This window comes from Pan troglodytes, chromosome 21 (assembly GCF_028858775.2).
Source record: "Pan troglodytes isolate AG18354 chromosome 21, NHGRI_mPanTro3-v2.0_pri, whole genome shotgun sequence".
NCBI classification, from domain to species: Eukaryota; Metazoa; Chordata; class Mammalia; order Primates; family Hominidae; genus Pan; species Pan troglodytes.
In genome coordinates, this window is record NC_072419.2 from 69031484 (window position 1) to 69054151 (window position 22668).

At 56.2% G+C, this 22668-nt stretch overlaps 1 protein-coding gene across 1 annotated transcript in view; it reads left to right on the top strand.

Moving 5' to 3' along the window:
• The first annotated feature begins 2145 nt into the window (after window positions 1-2145).
• NTSR1 (neurotensin receptor 1) overlaps window positions 2146-22668 on the top strand; it is a 54308-nt gene continuing 33785 nt past the window's right edge. Inside the window, exon 1 of the mRNA XM_016938264.3 lies at window positions 2146-3316. Within this exon, the coding sequence (XP_016793753.3) occupies window positions 2603-3316 (714 nt within the window). The 5' untranslated portion in view covers window positions 2146-2602. The remainder of the gene's footprint in view (window positions 3317-22668) is intronic.

Below are 22668 nucleotides of genomic sequence, written 5' to 3' on the forward strand. Positions count from 1 at the left end.
TTGGGAGGCCAAGGTGGGTGGATCACGAGGTCAGGAGATGGAGACCATCCTGGCTAACATGGTGAAATCCTGTCTCTACTAAAAATACAAAAAAATTAGCCGGGTGTGGTGATGAGCGCCTGTAGTCCCAGCTATTCGGGAGGCTGAGGCAGGAAAATGGCGAGAACCTGGGAGGCGGAGCTTGCAGTGAGCCAAGATCGCGCCACTGCCCTCGAGCCTGGGTGACAGAGCGAGACTCCATCTCAACAAATAAAAAAAATAAAAAAATAAAAAAACCTGTGTACTTAACTGGTGAATCATGTCTTCCAGAGGACAAATCTGGCCTACTCCAGCCTATTCTAGTTGGATGGAACACCTCACCTCACACCCGACAGCCCATTCGACCTCGTTCATTCCCCGTGGAGACCCATCAGTAACAGCCCTGCCCTTCATTCAGCCGCTATTCCCATTTTACAGACGACTCAATCGAGGCACAGAGACGCTAAGCACACTCGCCCAAATGTGAAGTAGCAGGGCCAACATTCAATCCTATCTACTGGCTTCCAGCAAAGGGATCACTGGCGTTTCCTTTGATGCCAAGATTTCTAAGCTCTGATGTTTGTGAGCTGCAGCCCCCTGACAAGAGTATCAGGCTTCGGTTGAACAGAGACGTCCAAAGCAGGGCGAGAACGGACGAATAAGCACAGAGTCCCGCTGCCAGCCATCAGCTCAGAAGGCTTGAATTCTCCTAGCTGGGCGGGCCCGGGGGGGGGTTCCTCAGCCTCCCGCTTCCCTCAACACCCTGCGACCCCCGCCCCAGCCTGCCCAGGTTTCCTGCTCCCAGCACAGCAGGTGCAGCCAGCCATGTGCACGAAGGCCAGGCTGGTTCCCTGGGCTGCACTCGAGCAGCTCCTCCCAGCCCTGCACACATGGGGCAGCAGCTCTACCCAACCTCTCCCAGGGGTTCTGGGGAGGAGGGAGCAGGGGAGGGTGCGGGGAGGGCCCAGAGAAGGGATAGTAGTGCCCTGGGGGCCCCTGGGCAACCCAGACATGGGTGGGGGCAAGCTTGTGCCTGGCCACCTATGCCAGTGCCACCAGGTGCTGGGGGAGACACGGAAAGGACAGGAATCTTGCCCTCACCTGGCTCCCGAGCCAGGGGCCGGGGCACCCTGTGAGGACGCTCAGAGGGAGGGAGTGTGCGAAGCCTGCAGGGCCTGGGAGGATGCGTGCTGGGGCTGCCCCTCCCAAATCCTGCTGGGGCGTAGGCTCTCAGGGTGGCTTCTGATGACAAATCCAGGCAGTAATAAGGGGCCCAGGGCGTCACATCCCATAGCGTCATGAGACCAGCCCAGGGTGCCGGATGCAGGGCCCTGAGTGGGGAGGGTGCTGCTCTGGGCACCTGCTTTCTGCCCTCCCTCATTCACCCCTCCCCAGACTTTGATGAAACCATCTGTGGCTCCCGGCCTCTGCAGGACCCAGCCCCTCAGCTCCTCAGCCCCTGCGGGTGTCCCTCGGTACTGCCTCACGCCATCCTGCCCCAGGTGATAACTATACCCTGAGCCCCCACCATTCCCACTGGGCATATCCCAGAAATACGCATTCACAGACCAGGCACGCCCATGACTGCGGCCAGATTTTAAAAGGAATCACAAGAAATGTAATCTCCAGTGGTCCTGGAGCCCCCTGGGCACCCAGCTTCTGGCACCCTGCGGACACCCAGGAGTGGGGGTCGGCCCAACCAGCTGCGCAGCCGCCCAGCCCTGCCAGCGGGGAGCTTCCTCCCTCCCTGCCCTCCGGATACACCCTCACCCCAACTGAGCGAGCCCAGGGTTGGGGGAGGTGCATAGTTCCCTTCCTAGCCGGTGCGAGAAATTGCGGAGAACAGGGAAGAGGGTGGCAGGAAGGGTCCGGTGCACGATACCCGCCGCGCCCGCTCGGAATCCGGGTTCCCTGGAGCGCTCACCCCAGCCCGCCCTGCCCCGGGGAGCGCGAGGGGGCGACCCGCCAGGCTGCACCCGGGCGGGGCGGGGATGGCGGCGGGGGCTGCCTCCCTCCTCCGCCGCCACCCCCCACTGCTGGGCGCGCCGCGCGGCCGCCGGCTCCGTGGAGACGCGCAGAACCGGGAGGGCGCGGGCGCGGCGGGAGGTGTGCGGGGCTGGGGTGCGCGGAGAGCGCGAGGGAGGAGATTCTGAGCGAGGGAGGGGAGCGCGCCTGGGCAGCAGTGCGTGCGCTCCTCCCGGCGCCACAAGCTCGCCCCGCGCAGCCCGAGCCGGGCTGGGCGCTGTCCTCGGGGGCCTGGGGAACCGCGCGGTTTGGAGATCGGAGGCACCTGGAACCCGTGGCAAGCGCCGAGCCGGGAGACAGCCCGAGGAACCACGGGTTCTGGAGCTAGGAGCCGGAAGCTGGGAGTCCGGAGGAGCGCGGAGCCCGGAGCCCGGAGCCCGGAGCCCGGGGCGGCGCGTCTGGGTCTGGCGCTTCCCGACTGGACGGCGCGCCCGCTGGTCTTCGCCACGCGCCCTCCCCTGGGCTCCCGTTCATCGGTCCCCGCCTGAGACGCGCCCACTCCTGCCCGGACTTCCAGCCCCGGAGGCGCCGGACAGAGCCGCGGACTCCAGCGCCCACCATGCGCCTCAACAGCTCCGCGCCGGGAACCCCGGGCACGCCGGCCGCCGACCCCTTCCAGCGGGCGCAGGCCGGACTGGAGGAGGCGCTGCTGGCCCCGGGCTTCGGCAACGCTTCGGGCAACGCGTCGGAGCGCGTCCTGGCGGCACCCAGCAGCGAGCTGGACGTGAACACCGACATCTACTCCAAGGTGCTGGTGACCGCCGTGTACCTGGCGCTCTTCGTGGTGGGCACGGTGGGCAACACGGTGACAGCGTTCACGCTGGCGCGGAAGAAGTCGCTGCAGAGCCTGCAGAGCACGGTGCATTACCACCTGGGCAGCCTGGCGCTGTCCGACCTGCTCACCCTGCTGCTGGCCATGCCCGTGGAGCTGTACAACTTCATCTGGGTGCACCACCCCTGGGCCTTCGGCGACGCCGGCTGCCGCGGCTACTACTTCCTGCGCGACGCCTGCACCTACGCCACGGCCCTCAACGTGGCCAGCCTGAGTGTGGAGCGCTACCTGGCCATCTGCCACCCCTTCAAGGCCAAGACCCTCATGTCCCGAAGCCGCACCAAGAAGTTCATCAGCGCCATCTGGCTCGCCTCGGCCCTGCTGGCGGTGCCTATGCTGTTCACCATGGGCGAGCAGAACCGCAGCGCCGACGGCCAGCACGCCGGCGGCCTGGTGTGCACCCCCACCATCCACACTGCCACCGTCAAGGTCGTCATACAGGTGAGCCTCAGTAACCAGCCCCGGGGCTCCCCTCTCCTTCACCCCAAAAGCAGTGCCAGTGGTGTGCCTTCTGGGTAGGGAGTGGGAGAGATGTCACAGAGACAGTCTACTCCTGCGAGGCTGGGAAGGCGGTTGGGGCAGCTTGGGGGCAGCTCCAGAGTTGCCAGGCTCAGCCCCTATCTTCTTCCCTCCTGTTGAGGGGATGGAGCCCCTGCCTGTGACCTCTCTGGTGTTGGTGGCTGGGCCTCGGACATCTCTGAATTCCTTAAGCCTAATGGAAACATGTGCGCTGGCACCTGCGTCTCCAAAGGAAGAGTAACACTTTCATCAGCTTCTCAAAAGACTGTGCCGCCAACAGGTGATGTTCCTTCCTCTGCAGAGAAGCCCCCAGACTGGCTCTGCCGGTGCCTCCCAGCTGCCTGCCCTGACCCAAACTTGGGAGTCAGAACAGAACCTGATGCCGTGTTGGGCCAGTTCTTAGTTTAGCCTCAGCTTTCCCATCTGTGTGATGGGGTAGTGATAGCATTGACCTCAGAAGGTAGAGCATTGGAGAGAGGATGCGTGGGAAGCGTTTGCATGGCCCCTGACACATAGAAGGGCTCACAGGCACTATTATTGCGGGATGGTGGGGACGATGTTTCTGCGGGGAAGGTTGTGAGGATCTGCGTGTGGCAGCGGTGTTGTGGTGAGGTGTGTAAAACTGGAGCCGAGTGACTAAGGGCCCTCTGAGGGTCTGAGCAAAGCGCCGTGGGAATGCGGGTGGGAAGCCCCCTTGGGAATCAGTTTGGCTGAGGGTCGTGGCACGGGGGGTTCCAGTGCTGGAGGGGAGGGCTGATCAAACCAAAGCCCCGAGCAGGAGGCTGGTGTCCAGGGAGGAAGTCAGGGCCGGTCAGGCACTTTGAAAGGCATCTTGGAAATGAGCAGCCTAGAAGTGTGGGGTTTCCTCCATTTCTGGTGGGCTAAGGAAGCCAGAGGGTGAAGGATCCGGGCAGAGTCGCCCACCTCTGCCCAGCTAGAGGGGCCAGGGTGGCTGGCTGTCCCCCCTGGCTCCCCACACACCAGCATCGGCAGCCTCCCAGCTAAGCTTCTGTAGTTGCCTGGGCACCCCGCGTATGCCAGTATGCCCGGTGGGGGTGGGGGCAGCAGTGCCAGGCAGGGGGTCACCTGTCTGTCACTCCCTGGGCCCTAACTGACCCTCCACTGGCCACCACCCAGGTGGGCTGGGGGGTGGAGGAGGGTAGAACTGAGCTCCCAGTCTCCCCGGCTGCACATAGAACTGGTGGCTACAGGTGTCCCCTCTCGGGGAGGCCCCTCCCACAGACACTGGTAGCAGGCAGTGAGTCAGGGCTGCTTTGCTTCTGCGGCGAGAGTCCCTCCCCTCACCAGAGGCAGAAGTAGGCACGGCCTGTGGGGTAAACACAGTGAGAAATGACCTCTCCCTCCCTTTGAGGCTTTATCTGCTCTCCCCAAGCTCCTGTCTTTGATTGGCATTGGCCAGGGGGAACCTCTCCCCAGTCCGCGTGGAGGGGCCCCAGGGGCGACAGCCACTCAGTCTTTCAGAAGGTGGGCAGTGGAGGGGTCAGTGCTGTCACTGCCCACCCAGGAGATACCCCCACTCAGACCCCGGATCCCCCCACTCAGACCCCCAATCCCCCCGCTCAGACCCCCGATCCCCCCACTCAGACCCCCGATCCCCCTGCTCCCCTGGCAAAAGGCCAGGAGCTCACCAGCCTCCTGCAGTCCTCAAAAACAAACAGCCGAAAAGCACAGGGGCGTGAGGACAGCTCGGCTCCGCCCCCCGGAAAGTGTCCTCCCCACGTGCGTGGGCTCTCTGCCAGGTACTTGGGATCGGGCACCTGGGGGACATCACTTTGCCTCCCAAAGCACCACCTGCCCAGCCTTGTTGCTCAGAGGCTGCGAGGCAGATTTGGCCAAGTCACGCTACGGCCGGCCACAGGCACTCGTCCAATTGCAGAGGCCTGTGACGTATCAACCGTAGGACAGCGGCCCCACGCCCTGCAGACGCCATGCTGGCCGAGCATTGCTGAAGGCACCCTTGGAGAACGTAGTTTCCATTTTTCTTTAAAGGGCTCAGCTGCGTGCCTGGGAGCGGCTGATTACAAGGGTGCTCCTCCATCCGATGCTGATGCTGATGACCTGGGGCTTTCCAGGGCCCCGATGCCAGCTGCTCTGTGTGCTCGAAAAGAACATTCCTCGTAGGAGAGGCCTTGGCTTCCCCTGACCCCTGCCCCACCATTTGCCATTTTACGAAAGGTTTCCCCGGAATTAGGGGGTTTACGGTCCCCACGTGGGCTTCTGGGCCATTGGCAGATCTGGGCAAACATCCACGGTTTTCAGATGGTGATGTCTGGCTGAAGAGGGGCTGGATACCCTGAGCTAAGTGTCTCCCTCTCAGTGACCATGTTTGGAAGTGTTGGGGCAGTGGCCAATCAAATGGCCCCTCTTTCCAAAACAGGGGTCCTTTCCTGCCCCAGCGTCTCCTACGAAATTTTGGCCTGGGCACTTGCAAACAGAAATTGTGTTTAGAAATGAGGTGGTTCAGTGATAACACTTTGGAGCAACTTACAATAATCCTCCCTGAAGCCAGCTGGGCATTTTCCTAGTGTGTAGCTGGGACTGGGAGTTGATGGTGGAGTGGGCAGGGCTCTCAGGTCAGCAGACAGGACCTGGTGCCCAGGACCCTCCCAAAGGCCCCAGACCTGGCCCTGGTGCCAGCAGGGTGACTGGGAGGAGGAGCTGGGGGCTCAGGGACCTACGGGTGCCCCTGGGTTCCCCTGGACTGTCCTACCCATCCTCTAACCCACCCGCACACGTGGCCCCACACGGGCAGATGGCCCTTGCTTCTTGGATGGTCCCCCATGGCCCAGGCCCAACCTCCAGCTCAGCTTTGACCTCGGCTGTGACAGGGTCCCAGTGGCACAGGATCTGTGTGGCAGGGCTCAGGGCTGATGGCCCAGATGGTGGGTCATCAGAGTCCCATGCTTATCTGTCCGTGGCGTGTATACTGAACGTGTGCACACATGTGTGTGTCCAGGGGCCCACAGTGGCAGGGGCCTGGGACTTCAGGTGTCCGATTCAAATCAGATGAGGTGGCTGCAGCCTTTGAAACAGTTTTAGAGACCCGCCCCTGACTATGGCCACACACGAAAGCAAACCCTCCCAGCCTCACAGGCACGAGTCCATTAGACCCTCCTGAGCAGCCGTGAGGACTCCTTTCATCATTGCCATTTTCTGCACCAAGGGAGTCCTGCTCCTGCAGGCTCAGCCTCCCTGCCTCCTCCTTGTTTTCTCTGAAAGCCTTCTTCATATTGAGTACAAACAGCAGTGCTCTTCGCTGGGTTAGACCCCAACTCAGAGGGCACCTGCTCCCTCCCAGGGGCAGACAGGGGCCTCAATTTGTGCAGGAGGCGCTGGTGTCCTACAACCCCTGCTCCAGAGGCGTCCAGGAGCAGACAGATCACAGGGCGACTTGGCGAACACCCCAGCCGTTCAGGGCTGGCAGAATTCCGGGAAAGGAGAGGCGGCTGAGACAGGGAAGGAGACAGGTTCCAGTGAAATCTGGCCATGGATTATTTCAGGGCTCCTGTCCCGTGCCCTCTAGGCTGTGCCCAGCAACCTCCACAGGCAGCATCCTTGTTCTTAGGAAGGATACAGAGGTGTTTAGAGTGTGGAGTCTGCAACTTATTCTCAAATCATTCAGAAAAAAAGGTGTGGCCAAATGGAAGGAGAGCAAGCGGACAGTGAATCAAGGGAGGAGACTGCTTGCGGGTCATGCGGCATTGGGCTGCAGCCCTGCCACGGGCAGCTGAGTGTCCTGGGCATTCTTCCTGCAACTGTTCTGCAGTAGGAACTTTTTCAAGTTAGAAAGTTGCAGAAGGCCGGGCGTGGTGGCTCACACCTGTAATCCCAGCACTTTGGGAGGCTGAGGCAGGCGGATCACCTGAGATCAGGAGTTCAAGCCCAGCCTGGCCAACATGGCGAAAACCCATTCTACTAAAAATACAAAAATTAGCTGGGCGTCGTGAAGGATGCCTGTAATCCCAGCTACTTGGGAGGCTGAGGCAGGAGAATCGCTTGAGCTTGGGAGGCGGAGGTTGCAGTGAGCCAAGATCACACCACTGCACTCCAGCCTGGGTGACAACTGTCTCAAAAAAAAAAAGAAAAAAAAAGTTGCAGAAGAAGTTCTTCAAGGGGTCCTTAGGAACAGCCTGCTCCACTCTGACCTCCCCTGGGGACGGGAAGGGGACCCACACCACGCAGCTGTGGGCAGCTCTGGCTCTGGCCATAGCGGCCACAGTGTCCTCACCTGCAGCGCAGGGCATAGAGGGCTGTTGGTGTGGGGCCAAGAGTCACACACTTCCTCCAGTCTGAGCCCATGACCCTTTAGAGGAAAGGAATGGAGTATTTTTCCTGCCTTTTCTATTCAAACGGTATTTTAGAATAACCCAAGAGTAGATAAAAGGCAGCGTCTCAGCCCAGAAATGTTCATCAATAAGTGAAAAAGGAGCAGGATGGTCAGAATACCACCCATCAGGTGCAATCCTGATAAATCAATGGATGCAGGCATGGATTCTTGACAGCTGCTGGGGTCACGAGGGGGAGAGAGTTAGGTGTGAGGTGAGCCCTGGTGTGCACACAGCCCCGTGGCATCCTTGGAGCAAAGCCATTGAATCTGAATCTCATGGAGCCCCTGATGCCAACACACAGGACACACCTGGGACAGAGGAACAGAGACAAATGTACCATTAGGATGCAGCCAGCAAAACCCAGACCACAAGAAACAGCTCCGAATAAACAACTCGTTCTGTTCTATAAACAGACAGTGAGGGAATCGGAGACGGTGGCCTGGTTTCTTAGCAAAGACTCGGACAAGTCAACCTGTCGCAGAAAGCCGGCACCAAAGCCGATCATTCTTCCTGCCAAGAAACAGCAAAGAAGCCTGGGTAGTGAATAGCTACAAATTCTTGTTGTCCAGAGCTGTTGTGGGTATGGTTTTCAAAATGGTCCTGCTCTCTTAGAGGTACACGCGGAAATGTTTACAGACAAAATGATGCAATGTCTCAGATTTACTGAAGCATGATCTGGGGGAAGGGGCTGTAGGAGGGCTACAGAGGAGACAAGATTGGTCTTAAGTCTGTAATCATGGAAAGTGAGTGTTGATGACATTTTTGGCATGTTTGAAAAATTTAGTAATTAAAAGTTGTCAAAAGGTTAAGGTGCTATATGTTGGAAATAAAGAATTTGGCGTATGAAATCACCGTTCAGATGGTGACTCTGAGGCTGTGGGGGGTGAGAGGGCAGGACAGGGAGGTGACCTTGGCCTTGTTCCAGGCACCAGACCTGCCTGTTGGAGCCAGGTGGGAGACGGCAGGGTGAGGACGTGCAGACATGCGGGCCCACCTCTGTACCCCGTAACCCCGTTTCCCAGATGAAGCAGAGGGCAGAACCACCTGTGCACATCACGTGGCTGGAGAGAGACGGGGCCTGGAGGTGCTCTCAGAAGGGAAGGCCTAGCCTGACCCTGTGGTGCTCCCCGTGGGGACAACGGTCAGGCTTTTGAGTGAGATGGGCAAGGGTGGGAACGTGAGGGGCCCAGAGCTGGCCATGGCCGGCTCTGACTGGGCTTGGAGTCCTCGAGAGTGACTTGGCCCAGAGTGGTTCAGGCTCACCTGTTCACAGCTCTGCATTGTGACCCGGGGTCAGCTCTCCCGGGCTGTCCTGCACTTGGACTGACAGCATTCTGAGGATGTTCAACTCCAAGGACAAATGGGGTCCTGGGGCTGTGCCTGCAGTTCTGTGGGTGCTGAGGGCAGCAAGGGGGTACGGCCACCCTGTGCTTGCCAAGAACCACCACAAGCCACCCCACAGGTGAGGCAGGCCTCAGGCAGCAGCCCAGGGATCTCCAGGTCTGTTCTCAGGGGCACTGGGGCTCCCAGCTGGTAACATCTGATGATGGGCAGAGAGGGCCCTGGGCTGAGCAGGGCCCGAGAGGACGTCCGGCCTGTGCACGAACCAGAGGCTGCCTTCGTTTTTCTCAATCATAGAAATAAATTCTCACATGGTGATCTAGTAGTTTGTATTAAGAGAAGAAAGAAGCTTTTCTTTATTTTTGATTCATGGTGAAACACACATCACTTAAAATGTGCTGTTTTACCATCTGGAAGGGCACAGTTGAGCGGCGTGAAGCACGTTGACATTGCTGTGCAACCGTCGCCACCATCCACCTCCAGAACCTTCTCTCTCCCCAGACTGACACTCTGTCCCCATTAAACCCTGACCCCCAGCGCCTGGTAACCTCTTTTCTGCTTTCTGGCTCGGTGAGGTGGATGACTCAGACTGGCGGAATCTCAGGCCTCCCCTGGGTCTTCTCTAAAATGCAGGTTCTTGAAGGCAGGCTTGCTGCTGAAAGACGCCAGACTCCAAGGCCCTGGGTGATTCCGAGCACTTGAGGTTCTGGAAAACGCTGAGCCGTTGGGACAGGAGGAAGGTCGGAGGAGGGGTGGGGTGGCCATAGGGACGCTGGGAACTCTGGGGTGACGGAAATGTTCTGTATCTTGGTTGTGGATCATAGCTCGTGGTTTCAGCGCGTTAGTCCCGCCTCCGTGAGTCTGTGTTGGTTGTGGTTCAAAGCTCGTGGGGCTATAGACTGAGGGGTGGATTTCAGCACGTGTTAGTCCTGCCTCCGTGAGTCTGTGAAAAACAACAGCAGCAGAGAGTGACCGAGCTGCCGTCCACTCAAGGCTGTTTCGGGTGGCCAGGTCCTCCCTCCTGTGGGCCTGTGTGCACTCAAGATCATCCTCCTCTGGACGGCATGAGCCCCCAACCCGGCAGCCCCTCACTCCCTGACCAGGCTGCTGCCTGCACGAGGCTAGCTCTGTAAGGGGGGCACGGAGGGGAATAGAGATCCTGGTTCTTGGCGCTTGGTGGGGATGGTGTTACTGAGGTCACAGCCATGGGGTCTGCCTGTCTCAGAGACCCCCACTGTTCCCCCGCCATGCCCTGGAGTTTGACCTTGCCATCGCCAGTGAAGGCACAGTGGCCAAGGGGCTGTCCCCGTCCATGTGTCACCCCAAGGGGAATGCACAGCTCCGGAGGGGGACCACCGGGCTCTGCAGCGTCAATGAAGAAACTGAGGCCCAGAGCGGGGCAAGGCGCCTGCCCCACCCTGGTGCCCACTGCTCTTCCCAAAAGCATTGCCAGTGGGGCACCACCCGCCCAGGAGGCCAAGGTGAGAGCCCTGGGTCTGGAGTGCCACGTGGACCTGGCACAGGTTGGAGAGGGGAGGTGCCCAGCATGCTGACCCACCCGAAGCCACCCGTGCCTACTTTGGGATTTTACATCCCTGTGCACCTGTGGGGGCTGCGTCCTACATACCCAGGGCTGGCTCCTGAAGACAGGCAGGGAAGCAAGAAGGAGATCAGGAGAATGCTTCCCAAGAATAGGTGGTTTTGGGTTGTCCCCAGTGGCTTGGAATGGCTGGCTTGCCAGAACCCAGGTTCAAATCCCAGCTTCACCACTGGCCAGCAGCACGACTCTGGGCAAATGGTGTGACCATCTGTGCCTCTGTTTCCCCATAAGCCAACTGGAGGTAGCGATTGCCCTGCAGTCTCACGAGTTAATGACATAAAACGCTGGAGACTGTGCCTGGGGTGGAAGAAGGACTCAATCGCCCGTGCGCATGATTTGTGTTCTCCCCTGGACAACGGCAGAAATGCAGCAGCGCTTGGGAGGGCCGGGAGCCTCCCCAGGCAGGAGGAATTCTCTTCTGAGCATCTGGGCTAACATCTTTCCTTCCTTCCTTCATTCACTCGTCATTCATTCACTGAACACCTACCACATGCCAGGATGGGAGTATAGCAGCCCAAAAAACTGGCAAAAAGTTCTGGCCCTTTGAACTCACGTCCCATCAGAGAAGACAGAAAATAAGCGAAATAAATAGGCACCATACATGGCCGGCAAGGAGTAACGAGAGCCGCAGAGAAAACCACACGGCGGGAGCGTGGGGGTGCAGGCAGGTCAGGAAGGCCTCGTGCAGACCCTGCAGGAGCACTCCGGTAGGCGTCGGGGAAGATGCCAGGTAGGGGAACAGCAGGTGCAAAGACCCCAGGGCAGGCACGTGCTGGGGGTGCTGGAGGAACAGCGCTGGCCTGGCGGGGTGGCCGGAGCGGAGGGAGCAGAGGGCCGTGTGAGAAGCCACGGGCAGAGCATGCCTCGTAGACCTCGCCACAGCTTTTATTCTGGAAGAAGTGAGTGGGCGTGGGAGATTCTAGGCAGAGCCGCCACGTGACTTACACGTTAAAGGGACAGTTCTGACTGCTTTGTGGAGAATGCATTTAGGGGTCAGAATGGTTGGGAAGCTGCTGCCAGATGCCTGGGGAGTGACCAAGCAGTCCTAGGCCAGGGTGGGGGTGGAGAAGGTGGCGGAGAGGGGTTGGATACCAGAGACGTGCTTTTCGTTGTTCCTACTTCATTTTTCGACTGACAGGCAATAAGATTCCCTTCTGTGCTTGTTCGCACCTATGAGCTTCGATAAATGCAGCCATGTATCCCCACTTCAGAAGACACACCGGCCCCCGCCCTCCAGCCCTGTGGCCCACCCGCCCCGATGCCCGCCCCTCCACCCACTGGTCCGCTCTCCTCCCCCACAGCTTTGCCTTTTCTGGGACGTCGAGTGAATGGAGCCAGCTGGGCTGTGGCCTCTCGAGCCGGCCTTCTTCCTTCACTGCATCCTCTGAGCTGTTGCCTGCATTGACCAGGCGTTCCTTTTTATTGTGCAGTCAGATCCATTGTGTGGATGGACCACGTTTTGTTGAGGTATTTGCCCACCAAAAGACTTCTGGGTTGTTTCTGGGTTTGGGCGATTATGAATAAAGTAGCTACAAATATTCACATATGATGAATTTTGTGTGACTATACATTTTAATTTCTCATGAGTAAATACGTAGCTTTCAGATTGCTGGGTCATACAGAAAGTGTATGTTTGCCAGTGTTTCCTGAGCGATGCGCTGTTTTGAATGTCCCTCGCCCTAGCCCTAACCCACATGAAGCAGTGGTCACTCTGCATCCTGGCCAGCTCCTGGTCTTGCCTCACTGCTCTGGCTATGACATCCAGTATGATGGTGAATAGGAGTGATGAGAGTAGACATCCTTGCCTTGCTTCCAGTCCTTTTTTTTTTCTTTCAAAAAAAAAAAGTTTTTCATTTATTTAAGTTTTTGTTAGAGCTCTTTATAAAGTTAGGAAAGTTTCCTTATATTCCTAGTGTGCTGAGAGATTTTTTCTTCATCGTGAATGAATGTTAAATTTTGTGCAGTGATTTTTCTGTCTCATCATGTGGCAAGATCATGTGGATTTTCTCCATTAGTCAGTTAATGTGGTGAATTATATTGATTACTTTCCAGTTGTGATAAAATGTACATCACGTAAAATTTACCACTTTAATCAATATAAGTGCACAGTTCTGTGGCACTAAGTACACTGTCACATGACTGTCCCCACCCTCCCTCTCAGTACATCGTCATGCGACCATCCCCACCCTCCCTCTCCAGAGCCCTTTACATCTTCCCAAACTGAAGCTCTGCACCTGTTAAACACTAACTCCCCATCTCCTCCTCCCCCAGCCCCTGGCAACCACCATTCTACTTTTTGTCTCTGTGAATTTGACCACTCCGGGGGCCAAATATAAGTGGAAAACCTTGGTTAATTCTTGAATGATGAACCAGCCTCACATTCCTGGGATAGACCTCATTTGGTCGTGTTTTAGCTGGTTTTGACTTGCTAGTGTTTTGCTGAGAATTTTTGTGTCTATGCTCATGAGAAATATTGGTCTGTAACTTTGTTTTCCTGGGTTATCTTCGTCTGGTTTTCTGGCCTCATAACATGAGCTGGGAGGTTCTTGTTCCTTTTGTGTTTTCTGTCAGAGGTTGTGTAGAATTGGCATGATTTCCTCTTTAAAGCTTTGGTAGATTCTCCAGCAAAACCATCCGGGCCTGGAGTTTTGTAGGAAGGTTTTTATAAATTCAATTCTTTTCAAAGAAACCAGGTGTAGTGGTTCATGCCTGTAATCCCAGCACCGTGGGAGGCCAAGGAGGGTGGATCACCTGAGGTCAGGAGTTTGAGACCAGCCTGGCCAACAGGATGAAACCCTGTCTCTACTAAAAATACAAAACTTAGCCAGGTGTGGTGGTGGGCACCTGTAGTCCTGGCGACTTGGGAGGCTAAGGCAGGAGAATCGCTTTAACTCGGGAGGTGGAGGTTGCAATGAACCGAGATCACGCCACTGCACACCAGCCTAGGTGACAGAGCGAGACTCCATCTCACAAGACAAATTATTTTAAAAGATAAAGGAATATTCAGGTTATATATTTCTCCTTGAGTAAGTGTTAGTAATTTGTATCTTTTGAGGAATTGGTCCATATAATCTATTTTGTCAAATTTTAGAGCATAGATTTATTTGTGGTATTCTGTCATCATCCTTTTAATGTCTGTAGGGTCAGTAATAGTGTCTCCTTGTTCATTTCTAATATTGGTAATCTGTGACTTCTCTCTTTTCTCCTTGGTCAATATGGCTAGGATTTTATTAACATTATTGTTCTTTTTCAAGAATGAGCTTTTGATTTCATTGATTTTTTTTCTATTGTCTTTTAGCTTTCAATTTTATTTATTTATATTTCTTTCTTCATTTCCTTTTTCTGCTTGCTTTGGGTTTAATTTGCTCTTCTTTTCCTAGATTTCCTAAGGTGGGAGCTTGGATTATTGATTTAAGATCTTTATTCTTTTCTAACATAAACATGAAATGCTATAAACATCCTCCTAATTAGTGCTTTAGTGGCATCTCAAAATTTTTGAACATTGTATTCTAATTTAGATCAAAATTTTTTTATATCTCGAGATTCCCTCTTTAACCTTTGTGTTATTTACAAATGTGTTGTTTAGTTTCCAAATGTTTGGGATTTTCCAGATATTACTTTTTTATCCATTTCTAATTTAACCCTATTATGTTTAGAGAACAAACGTGCATGATTAGATTCCTAATTTTGTGAGTGCTTGTTTCATGGTTTAGGATAATGGTCTATTCTGGTGAATGTCACATGCACACTTGAGCAGAATGTGCTGTGCTATCATTGCTGGGTATATTATTCTATGAAGGTCAATTTGTTGGATAGTGTTATAGTATTTAATTCTAGAATTTTTATTGGTTCTTTTAATATAGTTTCTTTTTGTCTTTTAAGAACTTTCATTTTTCCATTTATTTCAAGAGAGTTACCTTTACCTCAAGGAGCATGGTTGTAATGCCTGCTTTAAAGTCTTTGTCTGGTAAATCCATCCTCTGGGTCGTCTTGAGGGTGGCATATATTGATTCTCTTTTCCTTGAGCGTTAGTCCCATTTCCATGGTTCTTTTTCTGTTAAGTAATTTTGAATTAATTCCTGAACATTTTGAATTTTGTTGTGGTTCTTTGGGTTATGTTAGAATCCTCTGGAGAGGCAGCCCGCTTGGTCAGAGCTGCCGCTTTTGTCTCACTGTCTGTCCGTGTTGGTTCCAATGCAGGCCTGTTTTTGGGTCTTTTGCTGTTCAGCCATTCCACATGAAAGTGCCATTCAGGGGCAGGCTTAGATCTTGGAGATCGTTTATATCACAGCGGTTTTCAAGCCCTTAACTGTAATTGTTTAGGTGTGTTCCTTATATGTGGTAACTCCAGAACTTGTGTTGACTCATACACAGAACTGGGGGATCCCCTTGTTCAGCTCTCACCTCTCTGAGATTTCCTGTCACACTCTCTAGTTTCCAGGGATCCTTTCCTTAGGCCTCCAGCCAGGAAGCCCGAGTATTCCATGTTATGTCCTCTGCTGACTTCTTTAGATCCACTTCTCTGTATTTGCTCTTGGAATGGTTGCCCTGGAATATCAGTATGCCTCTGAGTGGACTCTGAGTTCTCAGAGTCTGATCAGATTCATATCATGCTGATTTACACCTGACACTTCCACCTTGATGTCTGTTTCAATGGACTCATTTTTTTCTTGTCAATGGGTCACATTTTACTTTCTTTGCATATCTAGTAATTTTTAACCTATACTAGACCTTGTAGATGACACATTAAAGAGACTGGATTGTGTTGTGTTCCTTTGGAGAGGGTTGATTCTTATTTTAGCAGGCAGTTCAGTGGCAGACTCGTCATCTTGAACTTGGGTTGGCTTGGTTTCATGCTTAGTTGAGTAAACAACTACGGAAAGCCCAAGGCATTTTCCAATGTCCCTTCTCACTTGGAAGAACTCAGTGTGCACCTTCAGCCTCCTCTGTGGATTCTGTCTTAGCTGGGATGGGTTTGGAGGCCTCGCTCTAGGGCTTCTCCATCCTCCTGTGGCATGGGCTTCCTGGCATCTCTGTTGGCTGCTTCATGTGTTAATGAGACTTCTTCCCCCTAGCTCTGCCAGGATGCCAGCCACCCTCTGATAAGCCTTTCGTGGCCTTGTTCTGTAGACGCTGGGCCAGCACAGATCCCACAGGAAAGCCGGTGTAGGCTTCTGAGGACTGTCACCATGCAGTCCCCCTCTCTAGCACCTGGCTCTGCAGATGTAGCCACAGCCACAGCCCCCATCTCTGATCTCTGCCTCCTTGGCTCAGATAGTAACGTTCTGCCCGGACCTCAGCTCTTACGTCTCCATCAGGAAACTGTCCCCAAACAGAGGCATGGTGATGATGGGCTCACCTTGCGAGTATCCGTGCCCTTAGGGACCACAGTCCTGAGGTTTGTCCAGGGTCTGAAAACAACTGCCTGATACATCGTGTACAATTTTATAGTTGTTTATGGCAGGAGAGCTAGTCCAGTACCCCTGGTGAAAGTCATCCGTAGATTTTAAACACTGCCTACTTTCAAAAAGATCTGAGGCAGCTTATGATAAAAGGCTTGGGCTCAAAGGAATTATTAAAACAATGTTGCAAAAGAACACAGAACAAAGAAATAGAGTTATCCAAGAAACATGAGTCTGAGGACAGCCACTGTGTTTGAGTAAATCTTACACTGAAGCTTATGAAAAAGAGCAACATTATTTGGACTTAAACATTTTTAGCCTGTTGTCTGTGAAAAGGTGAACTTACTGTAAATTTCAGTAACTCTCCTTTGACATATTTAAAGGTTAAGAGAATTCTTTCAAGAGCCTTGTTTTCTTATAACTCAAACACGGTTCCTCTCCTTAAAAACTCACACTTCCAGGCTGTCAGCGTTCAGAGAGTACGGGAGCTGTTTGGGAATCATTCCTGCTTGGGCATCACTCAATTGTAACTGCTCACAACAGCCGTGGGATGCTGCTGTCTGGGGTGTCACTTCCCAGTTGATTGGCAGAATCACGAAGCCCCCGGCTCCTGCGAGTCAGGGAGGGACCGCAAGTGTGTCTGGGCCGTGTCACTCCGGAGCTGCGAATAGAGCCGTCCGGAATGTGCTGGTCAGGAGCCAGGGCAAGGAACGCTCATTTGTCCACCTGTCGACTTCAGGCTGCGTGCCCAGCAGGATGTGCACAGTAGGAAGCGGCTGTCGGGGGTCACTATTTATTGCCTGGAGCTGAGGGATAAGCCGTTCCATCTGGGCTGACCCCACGGTGGAGGACCAGATCCAGGATCCCCGGACCAGGGCTCACCAGCATTTCCCATCACCGCCGCCCTGCCCTGCACCCTTAAGACACAGAAGCTGCCAGTGGGGACAGAGGTCTTTCCAGCCCAGGGACCTCCTCAGACACAGCAACCTGAAGCTCCTCTCTCTGGCCTGTCCTTAGTACAAGGAGCCCCCAAGCACGGGGCTTTATTTCCCCTGCACCTGTGATGGGCTGAGGGAGTCAGGGCCGAGCCAGCGAAACACTGGGGTTGCTTTGAAGCCGGCTTCAGGTGAACACGCTGACCCCCTGGGTGGTCTCCAGGTGGTCTTCCTGTGGCAGCAGGTCAGGTGGAGGCAGCAGCCTCTGGGGCAGGAGGCAGAGATGGGAGGGGCCATGGGCAAGAGGTCTGGCAGCTCCGTGTCTGCCCAGTGGCTTCAACCAGCTTGTAGGAGGCAGTGAGGAGTGGCTGCCCAAACGGCCCCACAGTCCCCACAGGCCTGGCACAGGGTTGAGGGTCCAAGATTCTGCCCCGCTCAGAAGTTTGCTTTGCCAAAGTGGCCCAAACTCTCAGGGGACCCGAGCCACGGCCTTCCAAGTCCTGGGAGGAGCCAAACTGCACCCAGACCCTTGCTGTACCCAGACCCCAGCTCAGAGGGCAGCAGCTCTCAGCGGAGCCCCGGGACAGTGGGGCCCCTGCAACCCCAGAGGCCCAGACGGTTAGGGACAAACACTCAGATGCTAGTGCAGTGACCTGGAAGCATGCCTCTAACCAAAGGAAGCATGCCTGGAACAGGGAGGGTCCCCGAGGCCCCTACCCTGGCGAACCTGCCACAGACTAGAAGCGGGTAATTGCAGGGCACTCAGACAAGGTTAACACCCATCAAACCTCCTGCAGTGGATTTTCCTGACAGCTTCTTCAAAAGGAGCCCGTCTACTGTATTAAAAATAACTGCATTTGTGTCTGATCAGCACAGAGATGCTCAGAAAGCCTCCAGTTAAAACCAGCGGGGCGGAGATCTGTGTTTTGACAGCTCCAACCCCAAATACATTTCGTGCTTCTGCCTGTCAGGAAGAACCACAGAAACCCCGAGGGTGTCCTGGGCAGGCACTGGTCTCTTGGGGCTGCAGAGGCTCAAAACACAGAAATGTGTCCTCCACGGCTCTGGAGGCCTGAAATCAGGGTCCTAGGCCCACACTCCACGGAGGCTCTAGGGGAGGACCCTTTCTGCCTCCTGCGGCTCCTGGAGGCTCTTGGCATTCCTTGGCTTGTGGCCGAATCGCTCCTTTCTCTGCTTCTGTCTCCACGTGGCTTCCCCCTGTGCGTCTCTGTGTCATCTAAGGATACCGGTCATTAGATTTAGGGCCCACTCCGATCCAGGATGATCTCATCGCACAGTCCTCAGTTACATCTGCACACTCTTTTCCCAAATAAGGTCACACAGGTTCCAATGGATGTATCTTTTCGGGGCTACCAATTACTCCACAACACCACAATTCAAGGGGAGAGGCAGCAGGCACCAGGCCTCCTCTCCCGGCTCCCCAGGGCAAGTGCTCCCCAGGGCACAGGATGGGGCTCCCTGGCTCCTGGTGGAAAGCAAGCACCAGAGCCCCAGATAAGTGCAAGGGGAGGAACAGGAAGGGGCTGGAGGGGCTACCCCAGCCCCCAGCCCCAGCTCAATTGCCTAGAACAGTCCCAAGACCAGCATCATTCTGGCCTCCCTGCAAGGGGGAAGGAAGAGGAGCAGGGGTAGGAGTGACCTTTCACAGCCACCCTGGCCTCATCCTGTGGGGCCTCCAGCCAGGTGAGGCCATGCGAGACACGGTGGGAAGCGGGAGGCGGGAGGCGAGTGGGCTCGGGGCATTTGCCGCCCTCTGCTGCTGCACTGTCGGCCCCGTCTCACCCCGGCTGCCTCCTGGTCCCATCACTGCCCACTCCTCTTGCTCCCTGGGGGATAAGGTGGAAAGAGGTCCCCTGGATTCAAGCCTTAGAATCCTGCAGCCACCCAACTGGCCGCCCCATCTGTCCACGCCTCATCCACTGTCCCTGAGCTCAATGTCTTCCAGTTGCTGGTTGGAGGTGCCAGCTGGTTCCTGCTGGGTCCATCTGACAGTGGCACAGGGAGGTTCAGGTGGGCATAGACGCCGCCGCCTCAGCTCTGAGTGTTATTGGTATCACCCCCCACCTTGAATCCCAGCAAACCAAGAGGAGGGAGGAGGACGGAGGGAGAGGGAGAAGAAGGGAGGTGGAGGAAGGGGGAGGTTGGAGGAGTGAGGGGGAGGGAGGAGGAGGGAGGCTAGCAGTGCCCAGGATCACCCAGCCCAGGAAGAGCGTGGAAAGGTGGCCGGTCCTGGCTCGAGGGTGGGGGGACTCTGGGTGGCTCTGCCCTGTACCCTGAAATCTCTGTACACCAACCTCATGGGCCAAGAGATCTGCTGCCCTGTCCCTGCCCTGGGGCTTGACCAGAATGTCGGGGGCAGCATTTGGGGTAGAATAAAATGGACATGCTCACCTGCCCTTGGGGTTTGCAGCCCCCACCGGGTCACCGGCAGCTCCATCCCAGCCCGAGGGGTGAGCAGCCCTTCCGAACCGCTCTCAACCCTTACTGTGGGGCCACCATTGTCCTGATTCTCTCCCCAAAATTGTCAGCTGGGATCACCTTGCAGAAACCCAGTTAAAACCCAAGCACAGGACTCCGAGGAGACAGATCTCCCAAGAGGCTCCAGCCTCCAAGAGCCGGCAGATCGGCCTGCGTCTGTCAAGGGAACTGCCGCGACTATTTGTCCATAAATAAAACCTGTTTTCATTTCTCCTGCCCTCAAGAAACTGCTGCTATCCGAGACCAGGCCCAGGAGTGTGGGCTGCTTAGAAAGGAAACCCAAGAGGCACCAGCAGGACCTCGCTTAGCACGGCATCCCCACTGCCCGCCCACGCGTCCCCAGGAGAATCAGCCATCCCAGGCATAGCAGGCTTTAGGATGCTGAGATTGCCTGGGCATGCTGGCTGGTGCCTGTGGCCCCTGCCTGGGAGGCTGAGGCAGGAGAATCGCTTGAGCCTGGGAGGTCAAGGCTGCAATGAGTCGTGATGGCACTACTGCACTCCAGCCTGGACGGCAGAGCAGGACCCTGTCTCAAAAAAAAAAAAATGGGGAATGGCTTCACAACTGTGGAGTGCTTTTCTCATTTTACTAGGTGAGGAGGAACAAGTCCATGCTCCCCGAGGCACAGGCACCTAAGACAAGCCTGGCCCCGGCTGCGTTAGTGGAGAAGGCTACAGATGGCCAAGATGCTCACAGGACGGGCACTTCCTGCCCAGGATTCCAATGTGGCCCCATCCACACTGGGATGGTTTTGAGAACCAGGTGACGGCACGTGTACCTGTCTTCTGAGCCCCATCTGGAAACTGCTTTGTGGACAGCCGTGGCCTTGGATGAAAGGGGTCCTTGCCAGAGCTTGTGGGGTGCACGGCCGGAGGAGAAGGGTTTCTGTGTCACCTGTTTTCATTGGTTCCAAGGCTCAAGGCCCTCCTGGAGTCCCCGAGAGACCGCCTCATCCGCCTGGGAAGCGGGTTGCCTGCATAAGCCAGGGCAGGACACATCAGCCCCACACAGGAGCCCGTGAGGGCTCCGCACTGGACCCATCCTGAGCCGGGGTCCTGCAGGCTTCCCGGCCCCACAGACCTGTCACCATGTGGATGCGCTCTCTCCGGCTCACAGGGCCTGAGGACAGGGTTTCCTCTCCACCCTCAGGGAGCAGCAAGGGCTGGGTAGAAGTGGGGGGTCCCAGCAAGTCCCAGCCCAGAGTGCCAGGAACAGGTGAGCTGGAGTGAGGAGTGAACACTGAAAACACACAGGCTGTCACCGCCTGGGGCCACAGGTTCTGCCCCAGAGACAGCGCCAGCTGGACTGCCGGCGGGTCTGGAGCCACCTGTGCACCTTGCCCGGCCGCCGGGCTCAGCACTGGTCTAAGGAGAGTCCGCTGTGGTACGGCCGCTGGGCAGTGGCTCTGAGCCCTCCGCGTCCAGCATCGAGGTGACTGAGGGGATAGCACAGAGAGGGTGGCTGGATGTGGATTTCCTGGAGGGGAGGCGGGAGTGCCTGAGCCACAAACAGGTTTCATCACAAAACCTGTGTCTGGCGTGGTGGCAGGGGGACCTGTGGGCTGAAAGCAGCAGCCCCTGGATCAGCAAGTGGCCCCGGCCTCAGAACTGCACAGCAGCGGCCACCAGGGCCACAGCCGAGGGCCAGAGTGGGAGAAGAGCAAGGGCAGGCGGGTATGGGTGCCGTGGCGAGGGTGGGGCCAAGTGGGCAAAGGGACAGACCTGTGTTCCCGGCACTCCCGGCGTGGGCCGACCCAGCACCCGGGGCCTGCACTCACTCACCTCCTGTCACAGCAGATGGTGCTGGGGACCCAGCGAGGCCTCAGGGCTGCCCGAGGCCCACGGTGCCTGCAGGGCCAAGGCAGGGCCAGTCTAGGCCCGGCCCCATCATCTGGCTCTTTACTCCCCCTCCTGGGGCTCCTTATGACCGCAAGGACGAGCCACGTTGGTGGAGGAGGGGTGTGGACTGGACAGCAGGGAGGGCTTCCTGGAGGAGGGGCTGAGTCGGCTTTGAAGTCAGGGGAAGGGAGTGGTGCACAGGTCCCCCCGAGTCTCCCAGCATCCGAGCCTTGATCAACAGGAGGGAGACGGTCACCTTGGGGTCGGTGCTCTCTCTTTCCCTCCCCGGCTACTCAGCTGGACCCCAGGGTCACCTCCTCCATGAAGCCCTGTTTCCCCATCCCTGCGGTCAGTGTATGCGGCAGCCCCACCCTGAGGAGGGGGTGGAGCTGGGTGGGTGCAGACACTACTGGTGATGAACAGACAGATGTCCCCGCAGGAGGGGACGGAGCTTCCGTTTCCAGCACCAGCTTCATTCCCGGGGATTTTTACTGTTCAGTTTCTAAAAATGGCAGAAGTTCATTTCTTAACATCCCCTTGGCAAGGCTGCTTCCATTTCGGTGAAAGTGGAGGCCGTTTTTGGTTTTCTCTGCCTGCCGGAGGCTGGGCCATGGTGTCTGCGGAAGACGCCGTGTGCACAGCTGGGCTTTCTTTGTGTGTGCCAGCATTGCTCAGGAAGGGGAAGGAAAAGGAAACTGAGTCGTGAAGGGCAGGCCAACACCCGGAGGCCAAGCAGGTTTCACGGCAGCCACTTCTGCCAAACGCCAGAGGCACATCCACCAGGTCACCTGGACAGCCCAGCCAGGTGCCCACCCAGTTTCTGTCACCTGCACCCAGAACCGGCCCTCAGTGGAGTCCTCGCTCCAGACAGAGGGGCTTCAGGACACTGAGAAGGGTCTTGGGGTAGATTCTTTTCTGAAGGAAGCCGGAGATGCTGAGTTGGAAAGGGACCCTAAGACTGTCCCCTGACCCCACCCAGCCCTTCCGGCGACACTCAGAAGAAGCTGCTGGCAAGAGCCAAGAGATGGATGTCCAGTCCTCAGTCTGTGCACACCTGAGGGGCTCGTGCCCTGCAGGGAGCTAAACCTGAGACTGAAGCTGTATCCAGACACACTTACTCACGGCATGTCCCAAATGCCTGACACCCACAGATCCACCCAAGTCTGCTTCTCTGCTGTGCCTGCAGCCCCCAGCAGTGGCTATCTGCATGGTCAAAGCCACTCCTCCCAACTTGGGGGCTCCGGGAGGAGGGCAGGGTGGGGAGAGAGTAGCTCCCTGGGAGCCCCAGGGTGGCCTGCTCAACACAGGCT